This window comes from Cicer arietinum, chromosome 6 (genome assembly GCF_000331145.2).
Source record: "Cicer arietinum cultivar CDC Frontier isolate Library 1 chromosome 6, Cicar.CDCFrontier_v2.0, whole genome shotgun sequence".
Taxonomy (NCBI): domain Eukaryota; kingdom Viridiplantae; phylum Streptophyta; class Magnoliopsida; order Fabales; family Fabaceae; genus Cicer; species Cicer arietinum.
The window spans coordinates 35,804,538-35,815,713 of record NC_021165.2 but is presented as its reverse complement, the minus strand read 5'-3'; the positions used below and the strand labels follow the sequence as shown (position 1 = coordinate 35,815,713).

Below are 11,176 nucleotides of genomic sequence, written 5' to 3'. Positions count from 1 at the left end.
ATTATTATTATTATTATAATAAATAATTATTATAGGTATAATTAAAAATTATTATAATTAAAGTGATTAAATAAATAAATTAAATGATAATAAAAATTAAATAATGATAACAATTAAATGAAAAGAAATTTATATTGATAACATGAAAATAAAATGAAATACATTAAATTATTAATTTAATTATTTAAAAAATAAAGATACTAATAATTAATTAAAAATACATTAATAAATTATTAATAAATGTTATATTTTAATTATTGTTATTATTATAGTAAATAATTATTATACTTCTAATTAAAAATTATTATACTTAAAATGATTAAATAAATATATATATATATATATATATATTATATTATAAATTTCAATAAAAAAAAAACTAAATGATATTAAAAATTAATTAATAATAACAATTAAATGAAAAGAAATTTTTATTGATAACATGAAAATGAAATGAAATACATTAAATTAATAATAAAAATACATCAATCAAATTTGAGTAGATGTGTTAGTAGCATTTGGACAATGTTTTCTAGTATGACCAGAGATCCGACATAACCCGCATTTTCTTGGTACTCTTTCTGTACTGTCCATTTCTGTTCTAATGCGTTTTCTCTTTGGACGACATTTCGCGACTCTCCGCATTAGTGAATTGTGACACACCTTAACACCTTCATATTGTGGCCAATATCATTGGTTTGGTATGGGTTGGAACACTTCATCATAGACTTTTAATACCATTTCCACTTTATACACATCAGGTATAAGGCTTCAATAATTATATTTTATGCTAGAGCATGCTGCTGTGACATGTGAACAAGGCATATGTTTAGCTTGATATATTCCACAATCGCACCACTTGTTAGAAAGGTTTACACTGAAATGACCAATTGGTCGCCCTTCTCTTGGAACCACTGTCTCGTGCACCATGAAAGTATGGTTGCTCCGATCAAAACTATCCACCCTATGACTATTGGATTTACTTATTTCCAATTTCATAAAATCTATGCAAGTTTTTTGTGTATACCTGACCATAAGCTAAAATTGATGCGTGTCGTTTTCCCATGGTTGGAAATAGTGTCCCTGTTTTAAAATAAGTTGATCGCACCAAAGCAGTGATGGGAAGGTCGCGTGGGCCTTTTAATACTGCGTTGATTGACTCCACAAGGTTGGTTGTCATCGACCCCAACGACTACCTCCAACGAATGCTTGACTCCAATCTTGTCGAAGTATGTTGTCTAACCATTTCAAAGCCTCCGGATTTAGCATGCCGATTTCTCTACGGTAGTATCGATATGTAGGATCGTTGATCGAGTAACCTGTATTAAAACAGTAGACAATTATATAAATTCAGAATAAAATTATTAAAAATTACACTAATTATAAAAATTAAGAATGAAACTATTACCTATAGAAATAAAGTTTTTCTTCAAAGCATTGTCTTTAAATTCCCTTGTAAAATTTTGTGAAATATGTCGGACGCAGAACATATTCTTTGACGGAGGATCTTGCCATCCATTATTCGGATTATTATAAGCACTCTTAATAGATTCATGTCTATCGGAAATCAAACAAATGTTGGCCTGTGGAGTGACAAATTCTCTCAAATTTCTCAAAAAGAAACTTCAACCTTCTTTTGTTTCACTTTCCACAATAGCATAAGCAATAGGAATTACGTTGTCGTTCTCATCATGTGCAATTGCTACCAATAGAGTTCCTTTGTACTTGTCGTACAGCCAAGTCCCATCAACTTGTATTATTGGTTTGCAGAATTTAAACGCAGATATACACAGAACGAAAGCCCAAAATAGTCTATGAAAAATCCTTATCCCATTTATCAAACTATTCTCATGATAAGCTGAGATGGTTTCCATTTCTATTTTAGTTCCTGGAGCAAACGTTTTCATAACCAACAACCATTGTGGGAGCTGATTGTAAGACTCTTCCTAGTTACCATAAATTTGTTCGATCGCTTTATTCTTTTCCATCCAGACCTTTTTATAACTAACTGTGTAGTTATGTAAAGCCCGAATCTGAGCAACAATTACCTTCACTTTGATTGAAGGATCCACTTTCACAACTTGCATTATGCTTTGACATATCATGTTAGAATCGAGCTTCGTATGATCTTGTGACAATGCATAATTTGTGCATGTATGAGGCACATTCAATTTACCAATAACCCACAATTCACTTTTTTTTGCGTTTTGAAGCTCTGCATCTAAACAAACAATTTGGATCTGAACAATAAATGACATACCTTTCTAAATCTGACTTTTGTACCACAAAATTCAATGATTGTTTTATTTTATTTATTCTGAATTTTTTATTTGTTTTATTTTATTTTATTTATTTAATTAGTCTCATTAATTGATTGTTTTATTTTATTTATTCTAAATTTTTTATTTGTTTTATTTTATTTTATTTTATTTTATTTTATTAGTCTCATTAATTGATTGTTTTATTTTATTTATTCTGACTTTTTTATTTGTTTTATTTTATTTTATTTTACATTATTTTATTAGTCTCATTAATTGATTATTTTATTTTATTTATTCTGATTTATTTATTTATTTTATTTTATTTTATTTATTTATTTAGTCTCATTAATTGATTGTTTTATTTTATTTATTCTGATTTTTTTTATTTGTTTTATTTTATTTTATTTATTTATTTAGTCTCATTAATTGATTGTTTTATTTTTATTTCTTCTGATTTTTTTTCTTTTATTTTATTTTTATTTTTTTTATTTATCTAGGCTCATTAATTGTTTTATTTTTATTTATTCTGATTTTATTTAATTTATTTAGTATCCCTTAAAGGATAAAATCAAATCTCAAGGTCATGTAAACAAAAAACCAAATGATTCCATATTACCATATTTACACGCGGCTGGCTTCGATGAATTGATCAAACTCGGAAATTATAAAATAGATGTCGGTCTCATTACTGCTATGGTTGAGAGATGGAGATCTGAAACTCACACGTTTCATCTTCCAATAGGTGAGTGCACAATAACTTTTGAAGATGTTTATTACATTTTAGGATTAAATGTTTCTGGTTTACCTATTAGCGGTTCCAATTTTGTGCAAGTAAAACAAATTTGTCAAGATTACTTAGGAGTTATCCCACCTGAGGGAGCAATAAAAGGTAATTCTATTAAATTAAAGTGGCTTAAGGATACATTTGACGATGTTGGTGAAAATGCATATGAATTAGAAAAACAAGCATCATGTTGAGCATACATCCTACGTATGATCGGAGGGTTATTGATGCCTGACAAATCCAACAACCGTGTACATCTAAAATATCTTTCACTATTAGGAGGTTTAAATAAAGTATCCCAATATATATAAAGTATGATAACTAAAAATTATGCCTTACAACGAAACCTGGGCATACTTTATATATATCTTGAGTTTAGCTGTTTTAGCTACACTTTATAAAATATTCAATGCGCATTATTGTTGCAAAACTGGGCATGGTATCATTTTTCTTGTGTCGCTCATGAATCTCCCAAACCATGGATATTTCCACTTGCACAAAGGTAACTATATTATTTTTATATATTTTTTTAAAAACCAATTGCTTACCATATTAATAATTTTATTATATTTTTATTTTTATTATATTCACCAGGTTTAATTATGGTGGTCTAAATTTTGCTAAAGTTCCTCATAACGACGTAGAAGGATATCGAAAAAAAATTGATCACATGATGGTTGAGGAAGTAATATATTAAATCACATTTATTTGAATTTTTTAAATATTTTATTTTTTATACTTGTTATAATTACTTTAACTTATTTTTTACATGTCAGTTTTATTGGAGACCTTATCTCGGGTTCCAACATGAAGTTTCAGAAGAAGATAGGCTCACTTGGACTGCATGTACTTATCTACTCTATTATCATATTGTTGAAAAAGATCATACAGATAGAGTCACACTCTAGTTGGGTTTACATCAACAAATACCACAACCACCAGAGGACATGAAATTGTATCACGAGGTCGACATGAGGCGTGAGATTGATGATAATTGGATTTGGGTTTGGAGGGAAGAAATAAACCATTGGAATGAGCGCCATAATTACGTGTTGCAAGGTAACATCGTACAAGGTGTTTTATGTCATAGCACAAAATATATGATTTGGTTTAGACAACACACCAAATTGTTTATATCTGTAGAACAATATCTCCGTGATCACCGTTTACAACCGCCGTCATATCCTCGTGTGCAATCGACCTCCCAATCAACCCCACAACACCAATACACAACAGGACCGTTTTCATCATCACCTCACATACACGTCGCTACTGAAGTTCCATTTCATGATCCACCACCATCTCAGTATTACGTTCCGTCGGTGCCAGTAATACCAACACCCGGTTATCCGACATAACATGGGCTTCTCTATAATTTGTTTGGAACTCGGTGCACAACTCCTGAGTCGGCTTATGTTGTATTTGATTCAATGTATAATCAACAATCTCAAAATTTAATGGAAGCAGGTGGCAGTGGTTCTAATCCATCTACAACTTATATTGAAGAAAATGATCAAAATGACGATGAACCGGAAGAACCGCAACTTGTTCAGAGAGTTAGACGAGTTCGACGATATCGTACATGTGGGACTGGAGGTCATTTAGGTGGACATCATTGATATAAATTTAATGTATTTTGTTTTTTCAAATTTGATGAATTTTTATTATTAATTTAATGTATTTCATTTCATTTGCAAGTTATCAATATAAATTTCTTTTCATTTAATTGTTATTATTATTTAATTTTTAATATCATTTAGTTTTTTTTTTTTTAAATTTATAATATAATATATATATATATATATTTATTTAATCGTTTTAAGTATAATAATTATTTATTATAATAATAACAATAATTAAAATATAACATTTATTAATAATTTATTAATGTATTTTTAATTAATTTAATAAAAATATAACATTTATTTATAATTTGTTAATGTATTTTTTTAATTTATTTTTTTAATTTATTATTGGTATTTTTATTTTTTAAATAATTAAATTAATAATTTAATGTATTCCATTTCGTTTTCATTTAATTGTTATTAATATTTAATTTTTATTAGCATTTAATTTATTTTTTTGAAAATTTTAATATAATATATATATATATATATTTATTTAATCATTTTAATTATAATAATTTTTAATTATACATATAATAATTATTTATTATAATAATAATAATTAAATTATAAATTTTATTTATAATTTATTATTGTATTTTATTTTAATGTAATATTAGTATTTTATTTTTTAGATAATTAAATTAATAATTCTAACAATAATCAATTTTTAAAATAACAACAACAAAAAAAAAAGTAGTTGGAGGTCGCTTCCCCAGGAAGCGACTTCCTATTTAATTAACAAATTTTCCTCTTCAAGAAGTCGTTTCTCCAGGGAGAGACTTTCTGTTGAAATGAAAAAGTAGGGTAATCAGGGAATATTGTTTCAAAGTGTGGCATTTGCGGAATTAAAAAAAAGGGATATTCCCATAAAAAACTCTATTATTATTATTATTATTAGGCTTAATTGCACTTTTGGTCCCCTTATTTTAGGTGAATCGAGAAAGTAGTCCTCCTATTTTGTTTCTCCTCAGTTTTGGTCCCCCAAACAGAATTTGAGTCCAAATCATGATGAGTTGTCATTTTTTAATGACGTATCAAAAAATAGTGACGTGGCAGACGTCTATGTGGATTAAAGTTATTATTATATTATTTTAAATTAAAAAATACAATTTATATTTTTAAAAACTGTTATTATATTTTAAAAAAGTTGCCAAAATTAAGTAAAAAAAATCAAAATCAGCCCCAATTCAACCTCAATTCAGCCCCAATTCAAAATGAACCATAAGAACCAATTCATCCCCAATTCGTGAACCCTAAAATAAAAATCAAAATCAGCCTCAATTCAACAGAAGCAGTTTGTGAACCCTTTTCATCAAAATCGACCACTTCCCTTTTCATCATCATCCGATTTCATCTTCTTCTTCATTGTTGTTCATCCTCTTCTTCATCTTTGTTTTTCTTCTTCATCGTTCGTATTCTTCAACTGGTACTATATTAGTATGGTTTAGTTCTGGTACTATATTGGTACGGTTCTGTTGTTTTGATTCAGTTAGGTTATGGCTGTGTTTTTAACATGCTCTTCTGGTTCTGTTTTTCACATGATGATTATGTTTTTGAGAAGAAGAACCCATATGAAGAATACAAAAGATGGAAAAGAAAAACGAAGATGAAGAATAAGATAGAGAAAAAGAGGAAGAAAAAAAGGAAGAAAAGGGAAGATGAAGAAGAAAAAGATAAAAATCAATGATGATGAACTGGTTGATTTTTGATTTTAGGGTTCACATGATTTGCTGATTTTAGGGTTCACTTGGGGCTGATGTGTTGAATTGAGGCTGATATTTTATTTTAATTTTGGCTTTTCTTTTAAAATTTAGAATAATATAATAATAGGGTTTCTATACATAAATTGTATTTTTTAATTTGGAATAATATAATAATAACTTTTAATTCACATAGACGTCTGCCACGTCACCATTTTTTTGACACGTCATTAAAAAAATTACAACTCATCATGATTTGGACTCAAATTCTGTTTGAGGACCAAAACTGGGGAGAAACAAAATAGGGGGACTACTTTCGTGATTCACTTAAAATAGAGGGACCAAAAGTGCAATTAAGCCTTATTATTATTATTATTATTATTATTATTATTATTATTATTATTATTATTATTATTATTATTATTATTATTATTATTATTATTATTATTATTCTAATTATTATTATTCTACACATAATAAAAGTGAGAAAATAATAATTTTATCAAATTATCCTAATTAATAATTTGTGTGTTTTCTAATATGGACTTATCACTCAACCTTTTTTATGACACATGCGATTTTAAAAGATAATGTTGTAAACATATTAAAAGATAAATGATAACTATATAAATGATTTAAAAGATAAAGAATATAAGTCGAGCCATATCATCTACCCTCCCTATCGATGTTGTTGGACGAATTCTTTCTATTGGGGGAGAGGTATTTTTTTAGAAGAGAGGATGTAGAAGATTCACATTACACATATACAATTTTGTCGTCTCGTCTTTTACGATCCAAGTTCACTGAAAAATAAAAATAAATTAAATTATCTCCAAAAATACACTTCATTTTAAAAAGTTTGAGTCCAATTTTTTTGAAACACCTAACTTTATTGGAAAAATTACACTTTGTTTGTCATAAATAATATAGTTTCGAAAAACTTCGTGCAATTTTTTTTGTACGATTGTGTGTTCCAAAAATATGAGTTAATTTTTTTGAAATAGATGTATGTTATAAAAAATTTGAGTCATATTTTTTCGAAATGGAAGAAAAAATTGTCACTCTCTTTTGCTTTTTAAAAAATTTATGGTTACATTAGTAAAAAACTGATTTTATGATTTATATATGAAAGGCAAAATTGAAATTTCAAATTAATTGTGGGAAAATTGGATTTGGTATTCCATTGGACATATACCCCCAAATGTAAAAAACCAAAATTTGTTCCTTTTATTTTGATTCAATTAAAGGTAAAAAAGTATTTACTCCAAAATCTTACCTCCTCACCTAAATTTCCGGTAATTAACTTTTTCCCCCCAAAAATCCAGTATACAAATTTAAACTACTAGACATTTCCTTTTTACAAATTTCAATGGTAAATTTGTTTATCGGAAATTTCAAGACACAAAAATTCCGGTATGTAATTTTTTTTTTAAGTAGAGATGGAAAAACACCATTAAGTATAGATTTGTTTGAAACATTCACAACTGATCAAACTTTTGAGTCACGAGAAACTATCATATCATGGACAAGAGAGGTTGGCCGACAAAATTGAGTAGCTGTTATCATTACTTGCTCCGACATAAAGACCAGAAAGAGAGAAAGAAAGTCAAAATTAATTCTTGGTTGTGACAGAAGTGGAAAATATAAGTAAAATAAAAGTAACTCAAGGACTTCAACTAAAATGTGTGGTTGTTCTTTTAAACTTAGATCGAGACCATTGAAGAATGGTGAATGATGGATTATTAGTTTAATGCGTGGACTTCACAACCATGAGTTATTGGCTACTTTTGAGAATAATACATTTGTGAGACGCTTAAACAAAGAAGATAACATGTTGACGAGCTGCCAAAGTATCACGTTGCACTGAGACACATCTTGTCATCTTTGAGAGATCGAGATAAGGAAAACATGACTAATATCTCTCAAATTTATAAGCGACGAAACACATACAAAAATAATTTTAAAGGACTTAGAATTGATATGCAACATCTGTTGAAGTTACTTGATGAAGCTGAGAAGTGTGCTTGTTGGAGTAGGACTCATGAAGACTCCAAGGTTATGAGGGACATGTTTTGGGCGCACCCAGATTTCATAACTTTGTTGAACATGTGTCCCTCTTGTATTGATCATGGATAACACCTACAAAATCAACAAGTATAAGTGACCATTGTTTGAAATTGTTGGTGTAACTTCAACTGGGTTGAAATTCAACGTTGCATTTGCTTATATGGATTGTGAGCGTCAAGAAATTTTTTGTTGGACATTGGTGAAGTTACAAGAGTTGTTTGTTTCAAATACCTCATTTCCTCAGGTGATCGTGATTGACAGTGAACTTGCTTTAATGAATACAATTGAAGTTGTATTTCTATCTTCAACAAATTTACTTTGTCAACTTCATATCAACAAAAATGTTGGAGCCAAATGCAAACAATATATGTTAAAGAATGATTTAGAGGAAAATTGTTTATTGTTTTGGAGATAAGGAGTACGAGGAACTTTTGCAAATGTTTGAGCAAACATGTGTCAATAATATTATTTTCTTTGACTACGTTAGAGACACATAGTTGACTCCTCACAAGAAAAGATTTTTTGAAGCATGAACCAATCAAGTGTTGTATCTAGGAAATACTATAACTAATAGGTATGTCATTAAAACTTTGCATTTTATTTTATCTTTATACTTATAAAGGATTAAACATGCATGATAGAATTTTTATTGAAAATAATATCAAACCTTTTTTAAATATTTACACTCATTGGGTACCCTCATTATTTATGTTTTGATTATTGCCATGTTGATTAGTGTTATTTCCTTGTTGCTTCTCTTTGGTAAATCTGATGGGTTTTTGTGGTTGTTGTATGTGTACTTGCAGTTTGATGTTTCCTTTATGGATTGGAACTAGAAACAAGCACTACAACATTTTATACTTACAACTTCGACTATTTTTGTAGTTGTCAAAATCATTCTCATAGATAGAATAGACAATATTTTTAATTTTTGTTGGTGTTATATGCTAATTTTTATAGGTTATATAAGAATGGTTCATAATTGTACTTGTATGTTACAAATTTTATGCTACATTTACAAACTATTGTGGTATTGTCATATATTCAAGAAGCGTTATCTAAAGTCTAATAAGAACAAACTATTTTCCCAATTACAATCTTCCGCTAATTAAACTCATTTTCTCCAGTTTCACGAAAACCCTAGATTTTCTCTAAACGCGTAAACATCCCAATCTTTCACCGTCTTCAACCTTGTGTAGATCCATTCGACCTTCGTCTTCAACATACATCTTAAACCTTCAATCATTCACCGTCGTCGATCCTTAAAAACCTCATCTTAACCCTTCAACCTCTACTTGCTCCACTCACTACTATTTCAATCACGTCGTGTGACTTTATTCATTCTCTTTGTGTTGTCTCAACCATCTATGCGTCAGGGTTTCATTTAAACCATCCACTCCTCTATTCAATCGCCTTAATTGTCTTTTGATTAATTTTGCGCGCTCTATTTTACTTACTGTGCCACGAGACTTGTGAGTTTCTCCCCTTTCCACTTTACTTTAGTAAATTAAAGGATTTCTCTTCTATGGTGATTTCATTTTTCACTATTATGATTGATCCATCTCTTTTGTTCAAAGATTTTAATCTTTCAACTATTATTACACCACAAATCTATATTACATGATTTTGGAGTTGGGAATACACATGTTTTGCTATATATTTTCAAATTTCAAGCTTTGTGCATTGCGTTTGTGAATTACCCTTTCACATGTTTCTTAACTAGGTATCTATCATTGTGGCTCCACTTATTTGCCTCTTTAGGGTTTAGAGTTAATACATAGACTGTTTGAGGTAAATGAAGTAATTAAATGATTTTCATGTGGATTCTTGATTCAATTTTTTGTTTTGTAAGATTCTTTTTAAAATAAATAAATTGGGAGTTGATAAGTCTTTGTTTTATTTGTAGGAAATTCTCCTATCCCTGTTTTGATTCATTGCAATTGAGGAAAAGTATAGTTTGAACTATAAATTTGTCTTCTCATTGATTTTTACTTGTGATATTCCATTCACAAGTATTTGATGTGTTTTTACATTAATATTCCAAAAGCATTATACATGAAAGATATTTGAATGACATATCTAAGCAAAAGGCAAATTAGTTAGTTCCCAATGTCATTTTGTATCTTTGAATTGTATCAAATATATCTTCCTTTCATTAACTACTTGCTTGTAGTTCTAATTCATATAAGGCTATACATATTGAGGCCCTTACACTATTTCATTTTAGTTTTGTAGTTTGATTACATTTGATAAATGTGCTGCTTGCTTATATTGTTTTGATTGGTTCACGTTAATGATTTATTCTAATTTGGCTTTTTTCATGTATGTTGTGTTACAGCAGGTTCTTGTGGTATAGGTTCTTGTAAGACTTAATTGCAAATGTGTTGCTTATTATGTAGTGATTTGTGTCTTTCAGTAAGACCTAATTGGTAGTGTTTGAGTTGTACAATATGACAATTTCATATATTAATTTGCAGCTAAACTTTAATCTGAGGCTAAAATTGATAATATATATATATATATTTTTTTTTTGAGTTTTTGTCTTTAACTTTGTTCACAATATAAATATGATAACTAGTCAAAACCAAAAAGTATAGGGCATAAAGAGCTTCAGAGAGTCGGCACAAGAAGCATCAACTTCAACCTTTTAGAACTTTTAGAGAAGTAATTAGATATGTGTTAGTTATTAGTTTGAAAGATAATTGTACGTTGTAATTGATTTTTGTGTATATAGTT

The 11,176-nt window shown here is 28.5% G+C and overlaps 1 protein-coding gene across 1 annotated transcript; it reads right to left on the bottom strand.

Moving 5' to 3' along the window:
* Positions 1 to 1,176: 1,176 nt before the first annotated feature.
* On the bottom strand, positions 1,177 to 2,258 carry LOC140920713 (uncharacterized). The gene is made up of 4 exons (XM_073369529.1): positions 2,049 to 2,258; positions 1,677 to 1,946; positions 1,409 to 1,583; positions 1,177 to 1,319 (listed from the first exon to the last, which is right to left on the bottom strand). Exons 1-4 carry the CDS (start codon positions 2,256 to 2,258, stop codon positions 1,177 to 1,179), a joined length of 798 nt encoding a protein of 265 aa, XP_073225630.1.
* Positions 2,259 to 11,176: the final 8,918 nt, after the last annotated feature.

Excerpts from the sequence above, each read along its gene's own strand:
- LOC140920713 (XM_073369529.1), bottom strand. The coding sequence starts at position 2,258 with ATGTCATTTATTGTTCAGATCCAAATTGTTTGTTTAGATGCAGAGCTT. Across the intron at positions 1,947-2,048 it reads ATCCTTCAATCAAAGTGAAG|GAAGAGTCTTACAATCAGCT; the intron begins GTAATTGTTGCT and ends TATGGTAACTAG. Across the intron at positions 1,584-1,676 it reads CACATGATGAGAACGACAAC|GCCAACATTTGTTTGATTTC; the intron begins GTAATTCCTATT and ends GTCACTCCACAG.